Raw genomic sequence first — 27526 nt, 5'->3', positions numbered from 1 at the left:
AATAACACAACATAGCAAACTGTAGCCATAAAATAACTGCTATTTTGTGACTACAGCTCAGACCACATGGAAATTACATCATAATTCAAAAACAACAAAATCATTGTTTCTAAAATTTATATCGATTTTGCACTTTTTTTCTGATATTATAAAACAGAATTATATGCACAACATTAGCAAAAAAGATTGAAAATCATTCCTTTTATCTGTCTCACTTTACATTAGGTGGCCTACACTACTATGCACTTACATTTTAATTGATCATTTGGTACAAGGTACTTATTGTGTACATACATGTTTTTACATTGTACTTATATATTTTTTAAAACATATATGTAATTACATTTGTAATTAATTTCTGTAATTACCACTGTTGACATACACTCCAACCCACCCTTAAACCCATACCCATACCACCAAACCTGTCTCTAACGTTACCCATATCCCGCCTTAATAGAAGCAAAAGTGTTTTGCAATGGAATATGACCACATTAATACATTGTACTTATTTTCTGATGTAAGTACATAATAGTTAAGGCCACCTAATATAAAGTGTGACCCTTTTTTCTATGAAAATGAACTATGGACTCTATAATATGAACTATAATATAATATGAACAACATATAATGAATAAAGGAAAAATAAATACACCTGTGATAACTCATAAAACTCAAAGTGGTCCACATTATGGAAATTCGTCGTAATAATTGTTTGTTCAGAATGAATAATTCAGTTCTTCTGAAGGTCTTATTTAGACAATAACAATTTTAATTACATTTTTTATTATAGAGCTGTAGCTATTTTAACATTTTCTAAAACCAATAAATATCAATATATATATACAAGGGAAATAAATAAACTTACCGAGCACCAGTTTAGTTCCTCCACCGAAAGTCCACCACAGTGATACAATCTAATGAAACGCTCATACAAAAACCTCTATTCCACTCGAGTGAACACAAACTCCAGCAGAGAGAGAGAGAGACAGTATTTCTCATTCTTTCTCTTGTCGTTTGCTGATTTAACACATTTGAAAGAAATATATTTCATGAGCTGTGTCCTCTGAGGTGACCTTTGACCTCTTTTATCATGGATGATGTTGTGGAGTTTTTCATAATGATGCTTCTGTTCTTCATCTTGATTCAGAGAAAAACCTGCAGTTTTAGAGAAATTAATCAAAATTGCTCACATTGTTCAGTCTAGACTCAAATGAGTTGGTAAAAAAAAATTAATTGAACAATCATAACATAAAATAACTTTTTTTTTGTTAAATTCTTAACACTGTAATACTATTTCTGGGTTTTCTCACCTCTCTCTCACACACAAACGCACTCATGATATAAGACACAATTCAGTTCAGTTAGAAGAGTTGATCTTTTTACAGATGTATTCAAAATTATTGTTAACTATATTAAGTTATGTATTCTTATTCTTATAATTTACATGACAGTGACACATTAATGATATCTAGACGACAGTCAAGTAAAAATTTCAGAAACAGCTGTTTGATTAGCCCTTCCTCATTTGGGTTGCCATGCTAAAATCACATGACCAGTGGAATACTGTTAATTTTTATCTATGTATTATCATATTAGACACTGCTGATTATAGAATAAATAAATCACTGGTGAAATATGGCCGTGTGGAGGATATTTACACAACAGCTTTTGAGTGATGCTTCATTCAAGACTATATGCATCAGTATAGAGTCCAAAAACACTCATATCAGTCAACAAAAATGATAAATATCTCACAAAACTACTGTTTTTACTAAACAGATATATCAGGCATGGTAAAATTATATACTGTATTCTATATTGTTATTGTATATGATTTTGTTACCAACTCAAGCTGTTGTAAATCCTGCCCACTTGTTTGCATTGTCAGCACATGCGTCAGTGCTCTGAGAGTGTTTATAGTGCTGTGAGTTTAACACTGTAGGTATGTAGGTGCACAATCCTGACTGCAATCTGAGCCAAGTACCTCCTCTCCTAAATTGGTTTTTCTTCCTTTTGTTATTGTCAGTCCCATTCATTGAACAGTGGAGAACAAAATCACCCAAACCACTCACACTGGTCTTCCTCCAACAACATCAGGCAGTCTGCAGAGAAACTTGGGCACCAGTGGACATTTCAGCACGACAACGACCCAAAACACACAGCAAAAGTGGTGAAGAAATGGTCAGAAGACAAAAGCATTAACGTTTTGCAGTGGCCCAGCCAGAGTCCTGACTTAAATCCAATTGAGAATTTGTGGAGGGAGCTAAAGATCAGGGTGATGGCAAGGAGACCCTCCAACCTGAAAGAGTTGGAGCTCATCGCTAAAGATGAATGAGCAAAAATACCAGTGGAGACATGCACAAAGCTGGTCAGCAATAAAAGGAAGCATTTGATTGCTGTAATAGCCAATAAAGGCTTTTCTATTGATTATTGAGAAGGGCATGAATAATTTTGGACATGCCACTTTTTGTTCAAATGTAAGTAAAAGATATATTTTTTTTCCCACAATGATGCCTCTTGAACATACAGAAATTGCTAGGTGTATGAATAATTCGGGCTTGACTGTAAATTTGGGATGTATAAGTTTGGAAATTCTTTCTTGAAACGTTAAGTCAAATAAGTATAAACTCAAATGAGTTTGGCATCTACAGCATTTACCTTATTTTCTGAGTTTTCATTTTGGGGTGTACTCTTTTACAATGTTTTCTTGAACCATCCTATTGTATAACTTTTCTTGTAAACTGGCTTTGACTTTTGAGTGATTTAATTTTTGTAGAATTTGCAGCACAGATCCTAATAAATTGTTTTGCAATGCCACACTAATTACTTCATAAGCATTTTGTAATAACACAGTTTGTAACATCAGCCAATCTGTTTACTTTACAGATGGAGTTTGAAAAGACAGGCCATGGACCACAGTTCCTGCAGTACTAGTTTTTCAAAACCCACACACAATTCAGAAGTTCTCACTGATTAAATGTTAATATGATAGTTTACATTTACCTGTGAAGTTGTCCTTGTCATGAATATTAAACTTTACATGATCTGCAATTTTCACTTCACAATCTGTTCAATCTGTTAATGAGTTTTTTTGAAAGTGTGCATCTTTAATAGTTTAAATACCTGAAATGCATGCAATGTGCTTGTATCTGGAATGTTGTAATAATGATGTTGAAAGATGATGTTGCAACACTGCTAATCTTAAAATAACATTTTATTAAACTATACTTTGTAAAGTTCCAAATAATTGTTTTTATAACTTTGTATTTTTAATAAAATGTAGGTGAAAGTAATGAAGGAATGTTATGCTAACAGTAAAATAACGTTCTAGTAACGTTAAGCAAACTGGACATTTTAACGTTCCTGGAATGTTTCAAATAAATGTTCATAGAATGTTATATTTTTAATAAAATTTAGGTTGGAAGAGCGTTGTAGGAATGTTATGCTAACCATAAAATAACGTTTTAGTAACATTAAGCAAACTGGAAATTTTAACGTTCTTGGAATGTTAAAAAAAACGTTCATATAATGTTATATTTTAATGAAATTTAGGTTGCAATAACGTTGTAGGAATGTTATGCTAACCATAAAATAACGTTCTAGTAACGTTAAGCAAACAGGATATTTTAACGTTCTTGGAATGTTCCAAATAAACGTTCATAGAACGTTACATTTTTAGTGAAATTTAGGTTGCAAGAACGTTGTAGGAACGTTATGCTAAACGTAAAATAACGTTCTAGTAACGTTAAGCAAACTGGACATTTTAACGTTCTTGGAATGTTCCAAATAAACGTTCATAGAACGTTATATTTTTAATGAAATTTAGGTTGCTAGAACGTTGTAGGAACGTTATGCTAACCATAAAATAACGTTCTAGTAACGTTAAGCAAACTGGACATTTTAACGTTCTTGGAATGTTCCAAATAAACGTTCATAGAACGTTATATTTTTTATGAAATTTAGGTTGCTAGAACGTTGTAGGAACGTTATGCTAACCATAAAATAACGTTCTAGTAACGTTAAGCAAACTGGACATTTTAACGTTTCTGGAATGTCCCAAATAAACATTAATAGAACGTTACATTTTTAGTGATATTTAGGTTGCAAGAACGTTGTAGGAACGTTATGCTAACCATTAAATCACGTTCTAGTAACGTTAAACAAACTGGACATTTCCACGTTTTTGGAACATTCCAAATAACGTTAGCAAAACGTTCCCAGAACAAAAATTTGTTAGCTGGGTTGAGATCACATGACCAGATGAAAACTACTCACTTTATCTTGGTAACGTTCTTTAACTTAATAAATAAATGCATCATGCATGACTGTGAATAGGTTGTTTCTACAGCATCACTGAAAACTGAAAATGCTGCATCTACACTGATAGACGTTAATACAAAGTCAAAGATTAATATCATATCAGCCAGCAAAACATAAACAAAAATATATTTTACAATGAATCAATGTGTAATTTTCCCTAAATGGTTCAAAACTTTATTATGAAAGTAAAAGTTATATATGAAGAGTTTATGAGTTTGTTTGTAAATCCTGCCCACTTGTTTGCATTGTCAGCTCATGCGTCAGTGCTCTGAGAGTGTTTATAGAGCTGTGAGTTTAACACTTCATGACTGACAGCAGAACAGAAAACAATCTTCATCATCACACAAGACAAAACAACAACAATGAACAACATCCTCATCCTCATCTGGACCATTGCAGCTTTTATTCAAGGTTGGATGTTTATTTTTGATATTGCTAATATGTATTGTTTTTATCATTTAAATATTCTGCTTTAAGAATATTTGCAAACTAATTTATTTTATTTTCTCTTCTTTAGAATCCAGAGGAGTCACTGTGACTCAGCCTAAACTTAAAACTGTACAACAGGGTCAAACAGCTACAATAGAGTGTAGTACAGATGTAGGAATATACTCTAACGAATTAGCCTGGTATCAGCAGAAACCTGGAGAAACTCCTAAACTTCTGATTTATGGCATAAGAAGCCTTTATTCAGGAACTCAATCTAGATTCAGTGGCAGTGGATCAAACTATGGAAAAGATTTCTCTCTGACCATCAGTGGAGTCCAGACTGAAGATACAGGAGATTATTACTGTCAGAGTGTACACAACCCGAGTAGCACTTGGGTGTTCACACAGTGATAAAGAGTCGTACAAAAACCTCCGTCAGTCAGAGTCACAGTGACTGCACTGATACAGCTGAGAGATACTGCAGCTGCTGATGAGAGAATGCAATGCATAAAACATGGCATAGTGAAGTTAAAGAGACTTTAATTTCTAAATTTATATTCAAATAATAAAGTATATAATATTAAGGATTTTTTATTTTATTTATTATCATAGAAGTCTTGTACAATTTATTATTATTTTTTTACATCGTGAAAAAGTGAAAATAACAGTATTTTCTTAGCAATGTACTATTTACACTATAAGTGCAACTAGTTATAGACTCTATTTACACTATGTACAAATAGTAGGATAAAACATTATAAAACAGTATGCAATAACAACGCATTGAGTGTATCATTTTAATTCAGATTATTCAATGGATGCCACTTTATTGGAACAATATAAGCCTTCCCTACACCTACCCTAACCCGTCCTGATACTTTATTTTTCAACATTGTCCTTCATTATTATTGAAAATAAACGTCTGTCCAGTGTGATATGATATTTAAAAATGAAGAAAAAAGAAGTTAAGCATAAAACTGTATTTGTGATCATAGATTTTTGTGATTTTACCGGCATTTTGATATACATCATCCCTTTGAAATGTAATGGGTTTGTCTGTGTGCTCCACGGTGAAAAAGACGTACTATTAAAAAGAAATACTACCCTAAACGGCCACTGGTACTATTAAATGTATTTTAAAAATATACTTAAAAAGCATGTTTATAGCACATTTGTATCCACAATATGCTTATTTGAAGTGCATTCAAATATTGAATATAGAATTGCATATTAATATGTTTGTAAATAGTTTGCTAATAGTTGAGCTTTTACGTCATATGCTTAACACAAGCATACTTTAAGTGAAGTTTTAGTGTATTTAAGGAAAACATTCTTTTTTTACTCTTATTTTAATTTTACTCTTACTTAAAGTATATGTTGTGTACTTTGTGAAAGAAGATATGAAAATGATTCAGGTTTTATAGGATTTATTGTATAAGTACTTTATAACCATGTGTGGGCCTGCTGCAGTATGTTTTAAATATTTACATAACGAACATTCAATCTGCTTTTCAACAGTAAGATAGTTTGAAAATAACATTTTTTTTATTCTAATGTTTTATAATGAACATTAATTTACTGCCGCATAATACATTATAGCTATATGTACTATAAGTGTATTCTCACAATGTATAAACTTCTAATGTATTATAATAAAAAAAGTAGTCAACTATGATTAAGCATTTTAATAAGGATATTTAATTCTAAAAATTCTAATGTGTTTCTATGCAAATTATAATACATATATTCAAACATGGATGCAAAACTGTTAATCTTTTTTTCTTTTTCTTTCACAGGCCCTGTGATAAAGCAGTCTTTAAATACTACAGTGTCTGAATCATAAGCCCTCATTTGTTGAAAATGCAAGTCATACTAAATGAAGTGACAATCCATTTGTGGCTATAAAATCTTCTGTTTCTTTGTTTTGTTCAGCCATTTACAAGCTTAAGTTTGTAAAAAAAAAAAAAAAAAGGGCTATTCACTTTTGCATTTTTGGAGTTTTTCAGTAAAATTGCATTTTGATGCTTATATTCAGTGATGTAATATTCATAGTATGGCATAACTGAAATGTTCTACAAATGGTTAAAAACGGCTCCCATTGCATTTTATTAATCTTTTATTTATGTACTTTGGTCAAGATATTATAAATGCTCCTGTGCTTTTTTTAATGTACTCCAACATTTTACGTTTATGTTTAATCATTTATGTTTTTAAAGATTTGTGCACCTTTTATACTATTTTTAATACCGAAAAAAAAAAACAGCTTAATAGTAAACTAGTAATATAATGCTAATGCATTTCTAATGAGCAGAAATGCTATTGAAATGTTATTGAATCACATTAAAATGAAGTATTTAAAATAATATTTTTAATGTATTGTAAATACAAAGTATTTATTAATGTAAAGTAAACACACTTAAATTGCACTAAATGTACTTAAAGTTGTTCCAATTTAACAGAATTTAATATTTTAAAATATAGTCCAAATAGCTAAACATTTTTCTTAAGCATATTTTGAAATATGCTTATTGTTTTTGTTTCAAAATAATACATTTAATATGCATTTATTATGATAATGGTAATTTAAATATATGTATGTCCAAAAAGCACTATTTAAATACATTTCCTTTTCACCTGGGCTGCTTGACTACAGCAGAAGTGAAACTGGTGTGTTTCAGTCCAGATCATGTAACCAATCAAACAGTGACACTGGGAGTGTGGGCTGAAAATCCCATTTGCATTGTCAGGGTGGAGTGACTCTGATCCTCTCAGAATAGAGCAGCTCTGTCTCCAGAGACCATGTTCAAACCCCAAGAGCTTTATTTGACTAGATTTACTGCTACTGATCAAGCTTCTGGAAAACACCTGAACAAACACTACATGCATCTTCATCTGTTAGTTGAATGATGTTGTCAGACACAAATGGAGCTTGTTGAGAAGCTTTATTGAATGTTACAGCAAACACAGCAGATTGAAAGATCAGCCAGTGCTTTGACACTAGAGCTGTCTTTCAGTATTGAGTTGTAAATGACTACAGCTGCAGCACTAGACTCATGTGAATCCTGCCTGACACAGGACACTCAGATACGGCTCATCTTCAGGACACAAACATCAGCCTCTGAGCGACTAACAGTGACTCTTGGTGAACGAGATCTCATGAGGAGCTCCATCATGTGTTACTCTGCAGACGTACAGCTCTGCCGCTTCCCAGCTTGCTTTGCTGAGGGTCAGGACGCTACTGCGGCTGAAGAGGCCGTCCTGCTCGCTCTCTGCGCTGGTCACGACCCCCTCTCTGACCTCTGAGCCGTCCAGTGTCCAGCTCACCTGCGCCCCCTGTGGAGAGTAAGAGCTGAGCAGGCAGAGCAGTGCGGCTGAGTTTCCAGAGATCTGCAGAGAAGAGGGCGGCAGCAGAGACAACGAGGGCTTCACTGTGGGACCAGCTGCAGGAGACAAACACAACACATTCACAAACACTAAGAAAAAACACAAACACTACATGCATTTTAATGAAAGCTCCTAAATTAAACAAACCATATTAAGATAAGTATAACCCCAGTAATTTTTATTGGAGTGTCTATTTACACTAAGTGCAAATAGCCCGTCTTGTTGGCAGAGGCTATTTACACTAACTCCACCCAGCAATGTGTGATTGGAATAGTCAAAATTACAAAAGATGGTTATAAATTGTTATCTCCTTTGGTGCAGGGGATAAAGCGTCTATGTCACTCTTTTCGACGTGACCGATGCATGTTCAAATCCCCCATTTTGACAAACTTTTTTTTTCTCCCTTTTCAAATCTCATATCATATCAGAAAGGCATTTATTATCAGTAAAAATGAAGGACATCATTGAAAAGTTGAGAATAAAGTATCGGTTATGTTTAGGGTAGGTGTAGGGAGGGCTTTTTGTCGCAATAAGGCAGTACCATTTAATACATTGAATTCAAACTATAATTTACACTCAGTACGTAAATACTGCATACTGTTTTAATTTACTACAATACTGAGGTGCAGATAATTGCATCTATTTAAGTATAAATATCAGAAAGTCCTGCTATTTCAACATTGTGTCAATAGAATCTATAGTTATTTGCGCTTAGTGTAAATAGCCGCTGTCAATTTTTATATCCCTAAATATTGTCTTTGCATTTTAGTTAGTCAGATATTTAACTCAAAACTCAATTTCAAATACTGAATTTTAAGCAAAACATGACCAAAAGAGATTAAAAATTATTGATCAATCTAAAAGTACCTCATGTATTTTAACATTTTTCATTTCATGTCTTTTTTCCATGTATAATATGTATGCGATAAACAAATAAATATTAATGAAATATCAATCAGATTAAATATTTACTGTAAAACCATATTTAAAAATTGTCGCCTTGGAATTATAAGGCTCTGTCTGACATTTTTGTTGAAAGTGAGTTATTCACATATTCTTATACTGTGACAACTTATTTACATTATGTGATGTTTCTTTTGTAAGCTGTGTACATTATGGGATTTTTTAAAAAACAAAAAACAAAAAGGGTTCTATCTACAGAAGTCTATGGAACCAGAAAGAACCTTATAATTCCAAGGCGACAAACACTTTGCTATAAGTTTCATTAGTTAATGCATTAACTAATATTTACTAACAATGATCAATACATTTGTTACAGTATTTATTATTTTTTGTTAACATTGATTAATAAAGGTAGAACTGTTCACTGTTACTTCATGTTAACTTAGGTCCATTAATATTAGCAGAAGAAACTTTGGATTTTAATACTATTAGTAAATGCTGCAGTCAATATGAACTGAGATTGATAAATGCTTTACAATAACTTTTCATTGTTAGTTCATGTTATTTAATGCAGTGAACTAATATTAACAAATGAAACATTATTGAAAATGTTACTAAATGTATTATTGTTAGAAAAAAAAGTCTGTTTCAAATTAAAAATAATGTTGTACACAATCTAAATTGTATGTTTGCAGTGGAGAATTAAAATAGACAGACTTACCGATCACCAGTTTAGTTCCTCCACCGAATGTCCACCACAGTGATACAATCTAATGAAACGCTCGTACAAAAACCTCTATTCCACTCGAGTGAACACAAACTCCAGCAGAGAGAGAGCAAACAACACTTCAACACACTGATAGTAGAAACACCTCAGCTGTTGACAATGCTCAGTCATAGTTTTAGTAAAATACTCCTCAAAAAGTATGAACAAAACACTTTCACACAAAATCCTTGTTGTTAAAATCAAAATGTTTGTTATTTCTTGAAGAACGGTTTAATTTATTCCATAATCAGTTGAAGAGTAAATTCATCTAATTGACAATAGACTTGGTTCAGTTTGACTTTATATTTGACCCTATATTTCTCAATCAGTCTTTTGTTGTGTGCTGACTTATTTTTTTGAGGAAATGTATTGGATGAGATTTGATGTGACCTTTGACCTCTTTTATCATTTATGATATTCTGGAATTTCTCATAATGATGCTTCTGTTCTTTATATGCAGCTCAATCATCACGATTCACAGAAAAACCTGCAGCTTTAGACTAATTAATAAGTTATTCTAAAGTTCTCAGATTTACATTTTTCAGTCAAGACTCATTTGAAAAAATTTTTAGTCCTGATGATCTTTATACAAGTGGGAAAATAGGCTACATGAAAAGACTTCCCATAAAGCGACATTTCAACATTTATTCAACATTAAAAAGACCACAATGGCCATAAAAACATCTTTTTACATCTAGGTTACTCTAAATACAGTAAAACAGATTTTCTGATAAAAGTATAACATAATTATACTAATTTAAAAAATAGTGCTTTTTACTATGACAATATTTTTTATTTATTTATTTATTTATTTTAAATGGTCTGAAATGAAGAATGCCGTAATTTCAATGACCTAGAAAAAAATCATCCTTTATTTAAAATGTTGGTTCCTCCTTATGGTGGCCACCATGTTGAGATCACATGACCAGATGAATGCTACTCACTTATGCTACTTACGTAACTCCTCTATTATCGGATAATTTCATTTAATAAATAAATTAATCATGCGTGACTAGATAGTATTTCTACAGCAGCCCTGGAAGCTGAAAATGTTGCATCCACACTAAAAGATGTCTATATTAAGACTAGTGTCACATCAGCCAGCCAAACAACTGTCACAAAGGAGTACTGTCCAATAAGTCCACTTTTAATAAATCCACATGGAGAACAACAACAACAACAAAGAATCATACAAACAAACAACACATGGGGAACATAATCACGGAGAAAGAGAACAGGTGATGGAGCAAACCAAATACCATGAAAAATAACTAGAGGAAAAAATGGGAACCTATAGGAAATAGACAGGCAACACATGCATAGGAAATTGAAACTAAATTAAAACAGGCTGTAATCCTGACAACAATAAATGAACAAAACAAATGTTTAACAATTAATCCATATGTAATTATCAGTAAATGGTTTAAAAACTTTTACTCTGAATGTAAACTATTGTAAAATATTTTCCATAAAGACAAATTTATTAATCTTGTGACGGCAAAAATTGTTTGATTGATCATGTTGTGATTTAGTTTGTCTTGCCTTTATACAGATTTAAAAAGTTTCATTTTCGAAGTAGGCTACTCTAAATTATGTCATTGATTCTCCGATTGTAACGACATGCCAGCAGAGGGAGCCCTCACCTATGCACTGACTGTTATCGCTCCCTCTGCTACTTCATGGGCAACTTCCAGCAAAACAATACTTTGCTGGGCCTGTTTGGTGTAGGCCTCCTTAAATAGCCACCAAACAGGCCCCGCAAAGTATTGTTTTGGTGTGCGGACTCTACTAAGCGTTTCTCCTGATTCATTGCTCTGTTTTGATATTTTTGCCATGGTTTGTTTTCATTGTCATAGCCTTTGTTATTTTTGCCATTGCCATAGTTTTTCCTTGTTTCACTGTTTGTTTGTTACTTTTGGACTGCCCTCTCTGGTTTTTGGATAAAGCTAGCGTTTGGATCTTACACGCTTTTGTCAAGGGTTAGACGAACCCATTCGCTCACAGTTACCTGGGGGGAAAGCCACCCCAAAGCCTGTTCATAAGATGGCCGCCGTCTCAAATCCTGTTCACCAGATGACTGCCAGCCCAGAGCCGGTACCCAAAATGGCCGCTACATCTACGCTTCATCGTGTCAACCCGGTTTCAAGATGGTTGGCCTCCAGCATAGAGGACCCACCACTACTGTCGGCTCGAGCAGCTGGTCTCCCTAAGAACACATCAGCCAAGCCAGAGCCCGTTCACGTCATGTCAACCAAACCACAGCCTGCGCACATCTTGTCTGCTGATCCTGAGTCTGCACCTAATTCAGCTGCTCTTCCAACATCAGATCAAGTCACAGCTGTTCCAGTCAAATCAAATCAAGACACCATAACACTCCCTGAGTCAAGAAAAGACACCGCTTCGCATCCTAAGCCAAGCATAGACACAGCTGCTGTTCCTGCACTGTCAAGTCACATCACAGCTGCTGTTCCTGCAATGTCAAGTCACATCACAGCTGCTGTTCCTGCTATGTCAAGTCACGTCACAGCTGCTATTCCTGCAAAATCAAGTTTTGTCACGGCTGCTGTTTTTTCAGAGAAAAGTCAAGACACAGCAGCACTTCCTGAACCAAGTCAACTTACTGCCACACTTCCTGAGTCAAGACAAGACACAACAGCACTTTCCAAGTCACCTCAAGACACTACACCACCTCCCAAATCACATCAAGCCGCAGCTGTTCTAGCTAAGTCAAGCCAAACCACTGCTGCTCCAACAAATCCAAGTCAAGTCACAACTGTTCCTCCAACGTCAAGTCAAATCACAACCATTCCTTCAAGGCCAAGTCAAGACACAGATTTACTTCCTGAGTCAAGTCAAGACACAGCTTTACATTCAGGGTCAAGCCAAGACATCGTTTTACATTCTGAGGCAAGTCGAGGCAAAGTTTCACACCCTGACTCAAGTCCAGCAGCACTTCCTGAGTCACCTCAATACACAGCAGTACCTCCTGAATCACATCAAGCCGCAGCTACTCCAGCACAGTCATGCCAAGCCGCAGCTGTTCTAGCTAAGTCAAACCAAGTCACGGTGATTCCTTCAAAGCCAAGTCAAGTCACAACCGTTCCACTGACATCGAGTCAAGTGATGCCTGGTTCTCCGGCGTCAAGTCAAGACAGGGCTACACTTTCTTTGCCAAGACAAGATACAGCTGCTCTCCACGAGTCAAGCCAAGTCACAGCTGTTCCCCACGAGTCAAGCCAAGTCACAGCAAATCTTCCTGAGCCAAGTCAAGTTGCTGCTGTTATTCCCGAGCCAAGTCAAGCCACAGCTGACCTTCATAAGCCAAGTCAAGCCACAGCTGATCTCCCTGAGCCAAGTCAAGTCACAGCTGACCTTCACAAGCCAAGTCAAGTCGCAGCTGGACTGCACAAATCAAGTCAAGCCACGGCAGGCCTCCCTGAGTCAAGTAAAGCCACGGCAGGCCTCCCTGAGTCAAGTCAAGCCACGGCAGGCCTCCCTGAGTCAAGTCAAGCCATGGCAGGCCTCCCTGAATCAAGTCAAGAAACTGCTGTCCTGCCAGAACCTAACCAGGTCCCCTCTGTCTTTCCAAAATCACATGACATCTCAGCTAATCCTCTAGAGCCTCCTCACGTCACAGCTGACCACCAAGAACCTCATTATGTATTAACTGACCCAAGCCACGCAGAGCCCACATTCCCAATCCACAAGTCCACAGCATCCACACCCTCAAGGCCAACAGACATCCCACTATCTACTGTGCTGCTGGTAATGGCGTTACCATTTTCAGTGTGTGGGCTACACACTGAACTCCAGAGGCCTCGTCTATCCACGAGTCTGCCCCAGAGGCCTCACCTGACTGCGAGTCTGTCCCAGTGGCCTCAACTGACCACAAGTCTGCTCCTGAGGCACCTCCTGAGGTGTCAGCTCACGCTGTAGAACCTCCCAAGGAGGTGGCGTCCATTTATGAACGCACTGCCACATCTGCTCTAGAATTGACGCCTATGCCTCCAGAGGTGTCAGCTCATGCTGTGGATCCTCCAATGGGGGCGGCGTCCTCCTATGAACTCTCTGCCTGTCATGCCACAGCCAAGGAATTCATCCGTGAACTGTCTGCTCTACCCAGGCTACCTGCACCACCAAGGCTTCCTGCTCTGCCTACTCCGCCATGGCCTCCTGCTCTACCTGCACCGCCAAGGCTTCCTGCTCTACCTGCTTCACCAAGGCTCCCTGCTCTGCCTGCTCCGCCAAGGCTTCCTGCTCTGCCTGCACCGCCAAGGCTTCTTGCTCTGCCTGCACCACCAAGGCTCTCTGCTCTGCCAAGACTCCCTGCTCTGCATGCTCCGCCAAGGCTCTTTGCTCTGCCTGCTCCGCCATGGCTTCCTGCTCTGCCTGCACCGCCTTGGCTTCCTGCTCTGCCAACCCCGCCATGGCTTCCACTCTTCCACTATCTGCCACTGCTTCACGGCCCAGGTCCTCCAAATTTCCACTGGCTGCCACAGCTCTATGGTCCAGGTCCTCCAGTGCTTCACTGTCTGTCCCTGTTCCACGATCCAGGCCCACTTCCCCTGCATGGACCTGGCCCACCGTCCCACCCCCTGTTTTGCCTCTGTTCCCCCACCCTCCTGGACTGTTGCTGTTTGAGTGCCAGGAGTCGCTCCTAGAAGGGGGGAGGGGTTCTGTAATGCCACGCCAGCAGAGGGAGCCACCCTGTTATCGCTCCCTCTGCTGCTTCATGGGCAACTTCCTGTTTGGTGGCTATTTAAGGAGGCCTTTTTTCTTTTTTCTTAACTTTTATTCTTCTAAAAATTATCAAGAATATTAAATCAATTTTATAGGCTAGGTTCATTAATAAATTCAGGAATCACGAATATGACAATATATATATATATATATATATATATATATATATATATTGTATAGCTATAATAGTTGTTAATAATAGGAAATTATAGTGCCTTGAATTTATTAAGTAATGCTTAATTTGGTTCGTTTCGCTCTCTGGAAATGTAAAGAAAAAATACAGTTTTTATTCGGAATTCGTTTTTAATCCCTGGTTTTAAACAAGCATAAATTTAATAATTAAGGAAATTAAACAGACCTAGGCATTTGAAAATAAATGTGTCTAATAATTCCAAAAAGAAAGAGAAACATTGGACATAATCAAAATATTCGAGACATTTATTAGGAATACCATTTTCTTAAAGTGCCCCTATTATGTCATGTTAAAGGTAGTTAATATTGTTGTAATAGTCTCTTAAAACAGGTTTACATGTATGCAAGTTCAAAAAACACTTTAGTTTTCTCCAAAATTAGATTTAATTTTACCCCGTTTCTAAATGATTCGTAAACGACTCGTGTGAAGCAGTTCGAAGAATCAGTCTCTCTAAACCCCTCCTTTCCGTGAGCCCTCACTGCTGTGATTGGTCAGATGGTGCAGTCCTTTTGGATTGGTCTACCGCTTCAGCGCAAAACGAAACGCCCATTGCCATAACTGAATGACAGCTGCGGAGACCTGTTAATGCATAGAAAAGATAGCCTCGATTTTACCCTATCAATTCGAGCCGGAGTCTGACGATGAAACGGTTGAAGTGGCACATCGACAAGAAACTGTTTTGCAAGTACGACTGGAGCAGGACGTTTCTCAGTGGGTGTCATATGTTAACTGTGGAAAGTGCTTGCAATTTGCTTTTGTAAGCGAACCGGGCACACCTCTACGTTGTGAACTTCAACACTGTATAATGCATAACACTGCGTTAAGCCATCGTTTATCATTATCATTACTTAAACTAATAAGGCAGACAGACAGTCAAGCTGCATCAATCACAATTTTTAGACTACATTGCACTCACAGCTGAACAACAGAACTACAGAAATGCAAGTTAGCCGGTTACCAAGACATGTGCGGGGTTGTTACACACCATAACGTACACAAAGACGTATTTTGAACGATCGCTAGAAAATACAATCATCAATTATTAATCATACTTACAGGTAGAAGTTCAGAGGAGCAAGCCGGTCCAAATAAACTGGGCACTGATCGATTTTTTAAAACCAAGCGTTTGGTGAATCCCGCGTTGTAACGTTACTCCCCAAGATTGGAAAAGCTGTCATCAGTAAAATGACGCGAACACAAAACAAGATTGGAATTGGACTGCTGAGGTGTTGAAAAAATTAATGTTAACCACTCATTCTTGGTAGTTTCATCTTTCGGAAGGGCATATAAAACAAATTCACTCTCACAGCGCAGGGCGTTTCTTGACATGATGTAACGTTCATCCACGTGAAAATGGTAGGCCTACTGTTTGTGGGCGGGCAAGTTGTTCGCGAAATTGAACGTGGGCGGACATTACGCAAATGTGTAGCTCGTGACGTGTGGCCGTTACAGAAAAAAGATTCGAATTGCTGACGACTCGTTTAGGCGAATGTGAGCCGACTCTTTTTTTTGTTAGACAAAAACTTAATTTATAGTGCACTGTCGGCGTCACAACTTTGCAGATAGTTTATGTTCACATACAGCTACATGACACACTACATGAAATATCATATTTGAAAAGGCATAATAGGGGCACTTTAACAATTAAGATGCTGCATGTGTTTATCCAGTCTAATTGTAGTGTGCGTCTCTCCCTCGACTTTCCCAACAAAAATCCCACCCCTTCTCAGAAAATATATAAAGCTGACATTACTGAGCTATATGCGTTTAAAAGTAGCCTATTAAAATGGTACAATGGCTTTGCTCAGTTCAACGTGTTGGGAAATCAGGCATTTTGTCCCACGTCAGCATTTATTCAACAGTTAATAACGCTCAGCATTCAAAAGGTAAATATTATTCAGCCAATAAAGTGTAGGTCTATGTATTTCATTAAAAATTGTGTCTAGTACTGTATAAATTACAAAGGTTTAATTGGCATCTTTATTTCAAACGACCCGACCGACCGCGACCCGAATATAATTAAAAATATTTTTGGATGACCCGCGGTCACCCGCTCATTTCGGATCAACCCGCGCATCACTGGTCAGAGCAGAAGTGTTGTCGGTAATCTAAAAGGTGATAGTTCATCTTTATTACACTCAAAAAAATAGCACTTTGGTTGAACATGATTTAATCGTGGACAGTGTTTCCACGTGATTCCACCACATTATCTTAACAACAATGGATGATATTAAACCAACTTGAAAAATTTGTGTTCATTTAACATGAATGGATGACATTCACTAAACATGATCTAAATCGTCGCTGTCGGGCGGAAACCTCGTATGTCCAAATTTAGTCAATTTCATATTTTTTCACAAATCGATGCTATTGGTCTGTCCCCACGTGGGTCTGTTATTTTTACAATTTATTAACCAATCTAAGGTGTTGAAAATAGCTTGAGAGCAAATCTCTTAACTCCATTGGACACTTCAACTGTCTGAGAATCCTCGTAACTCCACCTCTTCTTCACTTCATGGGCTGCAGAAACTTCGCGGCATTTTGTCTCCTCAGCCCTCAAGATTGAACATCTCCAGAAATCCTCGTCGAGCAACGTCCTCTGAGATAAATGTTTGAGGTAAATTATATTATATATAACAGTTTTATCTCGATCTTGAAGCAATGGTAGTGCTAAGGTGTAATGCATCGTTTCTGAGGATGCTGGATTTTTCTTTCAGCTAGGTCTTGCATTGGACGGTAACGTTAGCTATCTTGTTGATTGAAATCTTCCATGGTTTCTGACGAGAATAATGAATTTAATGCACACAAAATGCCTGCCATTGACTTAATTAGTCACTATGCATTGGTTTTGTCGTCATGTTTGGTGAGATAGCTAACCTGATTTTCGTGGGGCTTTAAAGAAAAAAAAATCGCGACCCCCGCTAGTTAAGCCGCTCGTCTGAGGAACAACATAATTTAATGTTACTTACTATGTCAGGATTGTAGCTTACAATGTTAAGGCACGCCGTCATGTTAAACAAGTAACCTAGCTGCCTTTGTCGTCATGTTCATCAAAATCTGTATTGTAAAAGCGCTAACGTTATATAAATAAAGCTGACATGACTTTAAGCAAGCTAGCTGGCTTCTTGCCTCGTTGCCATACGTAAACATGCCGTATAACTTAGGGAAATGATCATTTGACCTTTATTCATTTTTTTTGCAGCAACCATGTCTGTGTCCTTAAAGGAACTATGTCAGATGGTCAATGTGCCATATGATCAGGCAAGGGCTCTAATTGAGAGTGAGAGCTCTGATGGAGAGAGTGAGAGCTTTGATGGAGAGAGTGTAGAGAGAGAGGAAGCAACAATGGAGGATACAGTGGTGGAGGATACAGTGGTGGAGGATACAGTGGTGGAGGATAAAGTGATGGAGGATACAGTGATGGAGGATACAGTGGTGCATGCTGGTAGAGTGAATTTCTGAGAGATAATCATGATTTCACATGCCAAAATTTATGAGTTTTATGCAGATGGATTTCACAACAATAGACATTTGTTTAAAAAAATGTTCACACTAATTGTACCATGTGTTTGAAAAGATTTATCTGGTGGTCTGGAGGGAGAGGAGGCCTCGCTGCTGGCTCCAGAGCAGGTGCAGTTTGACACGGGTAGGTTAGATGCTTTTCTACAATTTCTCATTAAAGAGTTAACACTGTTGACAATGTACAAAGATGTAACTCATTCATGCACGTTTGGTTTGTGTGTGTATTTTGAAGTTTTCCATGGTGGAAGGGAAGAGGACTCTAATGCAGAGGAAGGCGCACCTCCAAGGAAAAGACTGAGAGCTGAAAAAACCTGGAAGAAAATGATCAACAAGAAAAGAAGAATGGTTGGGAAGTCATACGTTGGAAAACAGAAGCAGAAGGAAATAATGAGGGAGCCACGGGCAGTTGGGCCTAGATGTTCATCAGCAGCATGTGCCAAGTCAGCTAAACATCACTGCAGTGCAATCGGCGAGCCTGAGAGGAATAACATTTTCAATGAGTTTTGGCAACATATGACCTGGGAGGAGAAGAGGATGTATGTGCATGGTTTAATTGATGTGGTCCCCGTGCAAAGGAGAAGGGGGGCTGAAAATTCTCGAAGATCAAATTCCTTTTTTTTTTTTTTACGGGTCAGCGGGCAGAGAAGACACGTCTGCAAAGGTATGTTTTTGTCTACCCTAGGAATAGGCGAGTGGTCAGCCCTTAACTGGGCAAAGGAGGGACACACACAAGCAGACACAGAGGGACAAACACACAGCAACGCACGTCGTTCAGTGGCAGGCCATGAATTCATTCACAGCTTTTTACAGGATCTCCCAAAGGTGCCCTCACACTACTGCAGATCCACAACATCCAAACAGTATCTGGAACCTGTGTTTCAGTCGATGGCTGATCTGTATGCAGTGTATTGTCGCGCTGCAGCAGAGAAGAATGCAACACCTTTGTCAAGGCAAGTGTTCACAGATGAGTTCAAGCGTCTCAACCTAGGCCTTTACCACCCAAAAAAGGACCAGTGCAACATCTGTTGTGCTTTCAAGACCGGCAACTTACCTGATGATGAGTGGCAGCACCACCTCCTGCACAAAGAAGAGGCCCGCGCCGAAAAGTTGTCTGACAAAAGCAAGGCCAGCAACAACACTATGGTCTTATGTATGGACTTACAAGCCCTCCTTTTGTGCCCAAAGCTAAAAGCCTCTGCCTTGTATTACAAAACAAAGCTTGCAGTTCACAATTTTACTGTGTACAACATGCTGACACACAGTGCCACATGTTATGTCTGGCATGAAGGTGAGGGATCCCTGTCTGCCAGTGAGTTTGTTTCATGCATTGTCGACTACCTCTCTGCACACACTGAGCCTGACACATTTATTCTGTGGAGTGACGGCTGCGGGTATCAGAACCGGAATGCAGTTCTAAGCAATGCACTTCTTCAGTTCTCTATGAAGAAAAACAAAGTCCTCATTCAGAAGTACCTTGAGAAAGGGCTTACTCAGATGGAATGCGACTCCGTTCACAGCGTCATCGAGAGGCGTCTGAGGGACCAGGATGTGTATCTCCCAGCAGAGTATGTTAACCTGATGAAGAAGGCCCGTGTGAAGCCTCATCCATATGAAGTCAAGTACATCGACCACACCTTCTTCCACACTGTAAAAAACAACCTATAGAATCTACTCAATAAAATGAGGTAAACTGATGTAACAATTTGCACTCAGTTTGTTTGGGTAGATTCTATCCTATATATCTGAGTAAAGAATACCTGAATTTAAGAATCTACTCAATAAAATGGGGTAAACTGATGTAACAATTTACACAGTTTGTTTGGGTAGATTCTATCCTACATATCTGAGTAAAGAATACCTGAATTTATCAGCTAAGAAAAACAAAAAAAAAAGTAGGTAAAGTCTACACAGCAAAAAGCGCAGTATTAAATGAACTCTCCCGGGAGTTTATTTGAGTCCATACTCAGAGTGTTAAAATCAACACTGAAGCAGTGTCAAAGCTAATCAGGTAATTAAGTGATTCATTGAATGGTGATTGAAAATGATTGAAGACACCAACATTTTTATGTCACCATTATAGTGGTCAGTGTTAGCATTAGTTGGGCTCTTGACCTGTAGCTTTTTAGCATTAAGGTTTGTTTAGCTGTTTAGCTAAACCAGCCAGACAAGCTAAAGAGCAAAAATCATGCAGTGGTGATAATTCTTGTTTAAAATAAGCTTAATTTGAGCCATTGGAATCGTTTAGAGTGTAGTCTTTCAGTTCTATATTCTTTATTTATTACAACTGCATTGGGGATTTACAGCAGCAAAAAAATAATAAAGCTTGTTTTTTTTATTGGCCTTTTTACAAGCTCCTCTGATCAAAATTTATTTAAAAGTTGCTCTTTTAGGCACACACAGACATCAGGAATCAGCATATGAATCTCAACAATGGTGACAAACAGCATATTCAGAAACAGATCAACTCTAAACATCACGGAAATCATCAGCTCATAATTTATTCATGCGGCAATGCATGATGGGAGACACGGATGAGTTTTGATTGGCTACAACATACGTTTTTGATGGTCACCATTGTTGTGATTCTCATGCTGATTGTTGATGTCTGTGTGTCTATATCTAAAATACGTGCATATTTTTGTCAAAATAAGCTTTAAAAACACCTCTCTGATTAATCCAGCATAATTAACTAAATAAATATAACTCAGTTATTCTGGTCATTACATTATGACTTTGTCAAAGCATGTTCAACACCACATGATCTAATTTCTCCTGGTTTGTCTGACCGTTATAACTCAATTAGAGCACCCAAACAAAACCTAATGTTAAGAAGTTAATGGTAAAGAGCTAAACTAATGCTAACACTGACCACTATAATGGTGACTTACAAAATTAGATTTTCTCCTTTTGGTGATTCTGCTTTTTAACATCACACAGGTCTTTAATAATGGTCAATCACCACTCAATGAATAACTTAATTACCTCAATAACTCTAACACTGCTTCAGTGTTCATTTTAATACTCTTGAGTATGGACTCAAACTATTGGGAGAGTTCATTTAATACTGGGCTTTTTGCTGTGTAGACTTTACCTACTTTTTTTAGTTTGTCTTAGCTGATCAATTCAGGTATTCTTTACTCAGATATATAGGATAGAATCTACCCAAACAAACTGTGCAAATTGTTACATCAGTTTACCCCATTTTATTGAGTAGATTCTATAGGTTGTTTTTTACAGTGCAGGACTTCACCAAGCTGAGGCTCTGCAAGTCTCTGCGCCCTGGAGCAAGGCCTGGTGACCCAACTGTCCACGATATCAGAGCCATCAGGTAATTACCAATGTAAATCTTATGCATGGCATTATGATGTTGCATATTATTTTATGAAATCTTACAGTGATTATGATGTTGTGTTATATTTTGTGCTATTAGGTACAACAACAATGGAACGATGGACTTCAAAATCAACCACTCTGATGACTGGCATCCACATCCAAGTCACCAACTCCGAAACTCCACCTCAGACAGCCACACAGTCACCCCACTCTATTCAGACTGCCTGAAGATCAAAGAGCTGAAATTCAAACACCTCCAAGACCTGAAGGAAGTCATCCCAAAGGATTTTCACAGCTTTTACAACAATTTGCTTCACTAGCTTAGAAACTTGATAAGAAACTTGATTTTCTTTCTTCTGCTGAACACAAAGGAAGATATTTTGAAGAATGTCAGTAACCAAACCGTTAACTGGACCCACTGACTTTCATAGTATTTTTTTTTCCTACTATGTAAGTCAATGGGTCCAGTTAACTGTTTGGTTACTGACATTATTCAAAATATCTTCCTTTGTGTTCAGCAGAAGAAAGAAACTCTTGAAAACAACTTGAGGGTGAATATGACAGAATTTTCATTTTGAAGTGAACTATCCCTTAACACAGTCAATGTAACAACACACACAGAGCACAGATACAGGCACACAGACAAGGGCTCACCCTACTCATAAACACAAATACACTCAGTAATGGGCTTAGTAAAGCCTTGTCTGTGTGCATGCATCTGTGAGGCTATGTGTGTGTTGTTACATTGCCGTCATATTGACTGTTAATCTGTTAAACTATGATATCAGTTAAGATATCAGATATTTTTATAGTTTTGATATCAGAAATCAATAATATTTATGTAATATCTACTTTTTACTAGGCTTATTAATAGTATACATGTGCATTGAAGTTTTTAAATGTATCTGATATAATACTTGAATTAAAATTGAATGGTTTGGATTCCTCCATTAAATTATTGTTTTTATTATTATTTTGTTGACTTAGCTTTAATTTTTATTATTATTTTACTGTTAAGCTGTTTGGCCTACTTCTAGACTATGCCTCTCTTGGCACTGTGCATGTAAAATAGTAGCAAGTTTTTATTTATGGGAGAAAAAGGGCTGTCTAATGGCGCCAAGTAAGTCTATCTTTGGATAACTATTGTCTGTTTTTTTTAACAATAAAGAGAGAAAATAGTTTAGATACATTTGAGTAGGCCTGTTTTGTTTAAAATCGATAGCTGTAATGCTTACGTGCAGAATGAAGCCTGTGAGGTATGAAGGTAAGTTTGCATGCAGATTAGGATAATTTCTGTCTATTAGACAGCCTAGTCACCTCATCGTTTTTTGTATTTCATTACCTATAGCTCTTAAACCTTTAAAATAGAGTTTAGGAAGATGTGTGTTACCACAGTTATTAATTTTTGTAACTACTGAAGCCTTTTCTCATCAAAAGGCTCAACGCGACCACCGACTTTGCGTGCAGTTTAATTTCCGCCTATTAGACAGCCTGTTTAACGTTTTATTTTGGTATTGCATTACTCATAGCTCTTAAACGTGTAAAATAGAGTTTAGGAATATGTTAGCACAATCATTAGCTTTGAATAGCTCTTAAAGCCTTATCTCTTGTCAAAAGGCTCAACGCGACCGCAGACTTTGATAAACACATCTGACAGCAGCGACGTCTGTGTCCGTTCCATTCTAATCAATGACAGCGTAACCGCGTATCTCCCTGCTTTCAAGTCATAAATCTCGTATCTCCATTTAAACATAATTATAGGGAAATGTTGTGTTAATGTTGGTACACAACAGTAGATGATAGCAATATAAGGTATAATACCAACTTTAACGATACAATGTTTAATAACTCAAAAAATATGCAGTTTTTTTTATTTCCTGAAAAATATTGGTTTTGGAGTTACGAGGATTCCACCCGACAGCGACGAAATGCTAATTTTTAACTTGAATTAATGTTTTTTATTGAATAGAAGTTAAAGTTAATGAGATAATTAGTGATTAATTAAGTGATGATTGATCATTATTGAAGACACCTGATGTTAATAAGCAGAATCACCAAAGGAGAAAATCACATTTTTTAAGAAACCATCACAGTGGTCAGTGTTTGCATTAGTTGCGGTCTTGAGCTTACCGTCTGTAAAAGCAGATTTTGTTTGGCTGCTGTAGCAGTGTTTTAACAGCCAGACAAACCAGACTAAAGGCAATCAAGTTTTCAAGAAATCTTTCTGAAGTAATAGACCATGGGTTTTATCACTGGTTACATAACCTTTTTTTAAGACACACAAACATGAAGAATCAGTGTGAGAATCACAACAACGGTGACCATCAGAAAATGCATGTTGTAGCCAATCAGAACTCCTCCATGATTCCCATCATGCATTGCAGCATGAATAAATTATGGGCTGAATTGTCTTCATAATTTATTTTATTCTTACTATTTTCATTTGTTTTTGTTGTTTTTATGTGACTTTTTAATAACTTGTTTTGTGATGTTCAGAGTTGATCTGTTTATCTGAATACATCATTTGTCACCATTGCTGAGATTCATACGCTGGTTCTTGATGTCTGTGTGTGTCTGAGCAAATATCTTTTAATTTGTGAGAAATTCTTCTGAAGTATATTTTAAAGATAGATGGACAGTATTGCATGTTATGGACTTATGAGACTAAATATTTACAACAGTTACTTGACTGAACACTTTTAGAAACTTTTCTCTGAGTTACAGTTCCTTTAATGGAAAATAACTCAGAGATTTGACTCTTAATTAGTGATGGGATTTATGGCTCTTTGAGGGGATCCGGATCTTTGCGATCCGTTCCTTTCAAAGAGCCGTTCAAAAGAAAGGCTCTTTTTAAATATTTAGTCAGTTTTAAGAAGCCAGCTTGGGGGCATCTCAGTTTATCCTTGAAATAATCACTGGGAGGAATGATGAGGTGAGATTTGTAGTCAAATAATTAAAACTCAGATATCACACACCAATATCTGAGTTTGAATTATTCTGAAATATTGATTATTACCTCATTTGTCATGTGTGCACTATATTCCATAGGGTTGCACAACATCCCTCTGCTTAGACAGTGACATCACTATTTTGGATCTACCTTTAGTACAAAGTGTGTTGCTGAGTCCCAATTCGCATACTTATACTATGCCCTTAAAGTATGTACTCTTTTTGTGAAGAAAAAGTACATACTTTTGAGTATGTAGCTGAATAGTAGGCAAGCTTTGGGACATACTACTTCGTCTGTTGCTTAGTTACCTAAATCCTGTCACTGTTTAAATTGCCCTGTCAGTTAATATCATCTAAATTTCGTTTAATTTGATTTCCTACTATTCCTACTATTCCTACTAGTATTAGAGAGAAATGAAAAGGCACATTCTTCTACGAGTCTTTTAGGCCGAGAACTTTGCTGGTGTATGCATAATGATGCATTTAAACGTTAATGACTAAACCTATCATTATAAAAGTTCATAATGTTGCTGCACATGAAATATACCATGGATAACATTAAATAAATATTTTTAATTAGGTTACACATTGATTATTTATCACTAAAACCCCTTTCTCTACCTGTCCGTTGGTCGCGCTTATCCGCCATGGTTGTAGTTTTTTTTACATTTTTTATGCGTGTTTGTAGTCCTAATTGGATCCTTGTTCACCGGGCAATGTGTTGTGGGCAATATTAGCCGTTAGAGTGTGCATTGATCCACACTTCGTAATCTTAAATCAATTAGTAGACCATCCGGGAATAATTTGTGTGCATCTGTGTGAAACACGCATAGGAAAAAAGAACGACAGAAAGAACGGCTCCCCCCAGCCGCGACTCGGCTCCCATCTTTCATGTATATGAGCCGTTCAAAAGAATCAGTTCGTTCGCGAACGTCACAACTCTACTCTAAATTGAGTTCAATGATTCAGGTCAAGCAATGATTACATTAAACCATAATTATCATCCCCTGATGACTTGTGGTCTTGGCTTGTCTGGTTGTTTACTCCCAAACAAAGCAGCCCAGCAAGATCTAATGTTAAAGATGTAAGGGTCAAGAGACCAACTAATGAAAACACTGACCACTGTAATGGTTTCTTAAAAAAAATTAGATTTTCTCCTTTGGTGATTCTGCTTGTTAACATCAGGTGTCTCCAATAATGATCAATCATCACTTAACTAATTACTAATTATCTCATTAACTTTGACTTCTGTTCAATAAAAACCATTAATTCAAGTTAAAATTTAGTATTTAGATCATGTTTAGTGAATGCCATCTGTTCATGTTAGATGAACACAAATATTTCAAGCTGGTTTAATATCATCCATTGTTGTTAAGATAATGTGGTGGAATCACGTGGAAACACTGTCCATGATTAAATCACGTTCAACCAAAGTGCTGTTTTTTTGAGTGCATGTTGAAATGAAAAATAGCCCAAATGGCATTCATTTAACATGAATTGTTCAGGTAAAGTGAACAAAACTGAAAAATCATTTTTTTGAGTGATACCTTTTAGCTCACCGACAACACATCTGCTCTGACCAACAGCCACTGAACAAATAATCAGCTCCCAGATGGGTTCGTCACTTTTTGAGGTCCCCCTGAAACATTTCCATTGTGCTCCATCTTATTTGCAGCGCTTTTTCTGTGTTTGCAGCTTTTTTTTGTGTTTGCAGCCTTTTTTGTGTTTGCAGCGTTTTTTTTAGTGTTTGCAGCTTTTTTCTGTTTGCAGCTTTTTTGTGTTTTCAGCACTTTTTTTGTGTTTGCAGCTTTTTTTGTGTTTGCAGCTCTTTTTTGTGTTTGCAGTGTGTTTCTGTATTTGTGTTTGCGTTGCGAGGATTTGCAGCGCCTGTGTTGTCAAACTGATGAAGATGTTTTTTGTTGTTGTTGTTGTTGTTGTTGTTGTCGTTTTTTTCTGTTTGCATGTGTTTTCTTAAGTTGCAGCGCATTGAGCTCTCTCGGCCACCGTAGAAATTATACGCTTTGTCGTTGTGTTGTTTGTCATCTTCCCATCAGCAGCTGCAGTATCTCTCAGCTGTATCAGTGCAGTCACTGTGACTCTGACTGACGGAGGTTTTTGTACGTCTCTTTATCACTGTGTGAACACTGGACCACTGTGATAACTCTGACAGTAATAATCTCCTGTATCTTCAGTCTGGACTCCACTGATGGTCAAAGTGAAATCACTTCCATAGTTTGATCCACTGCCACTGAATCTAGATGGAGTTCCAGACTGAAGTCTCCTAATGTAATATATGAGGAGTTTAGGAGCTTCTCCAGGTTTCTGCTGATACCAAGACACACAGTCACTACAGCCAGAAATCAGCTGACTGGTTTTACAGCTGATCGTAACAGTTTCTCCTTGTTTGATGGATTTTATTGCTGGATTCTGAGTCACTGTATATTGTCCCCAGATCTCTGAAATAAAACATTTTATTCATTTAGTGGTAACTGGACTGTACATTAGATGTGTGTAATGTTATAAATTATTAAGTAAGTATTTACCATGAATGCAGAGAGTCAGAGTCCAGGTGAGGATGAGGATGTTGTTCATTGTTGTTGTTTTGTCTTGTGTGATGATGAAGATTCTGTTCTGTTCTGCTGTCAGTCATGAAGTGTTAAACTCACAGCACTATAAACACTCTCAGAGCACTGACGCATGTGCTGAAAATGCAAACAAGTGGGCAGGATTTACAACAGCTTGAGCTGAAAACAAACTTGTATACCTTTGGCCATACGATTTTATATAATTGACATTTCCTCACAACTTTCACCTAAACATTAAAATCACAAAAAAAAAAAAAAAATGGCTGAGGAGATGAGGAAAGTTTTAATTCAAACTTACATCTTTAATACTGTTTATGCTGTGCCGTACAATAATATAAATATAAACTATAGAAAACAGACAGACAATAATGAGTGTTTGTTGTTGCTTTAACTTATAAATGC

The 27526-nt window shown here is 37.0% G+C and overlaps 1 gene segment (V, D, J or C); it reads right to left on the bottom strand.

The window, feature by feature from the left end:
* Positions 1-7691: 7691 nt before the first annotated feature.
* Positions 7692-27131, bottom strand: LOC141301685 (Ig kappa chain V-III region MOPC 63-like). The segment is given in 4 exon segments: positions 7692-8189; positions 9758-9806; positions 26685-26995; positions 27083-27131. Coding segments are annotated over 4 exon segments (723 nt in total).
* Between the last annotated feature and the right edge of the window lie 395 nt (positions 27132-27526).

The sequence above is a fragment of the Garra rufa genome, chromosome 25, assembly GCF_049309525.1.
Source record: "Garra rufa chromosome 25, GarRuf1.0, whole genome shotgun sequence".
In the NCBI taxonomy this organism is placed as follows: Eukaryota; Metazoa; Chordata; class Actinopteri; order Cypriniformes; family Cyprinidae; genus Garra; species Garra rufa.
This window is presented reverse-complemented; position numbering and strand designations above follow the sequence as displayed.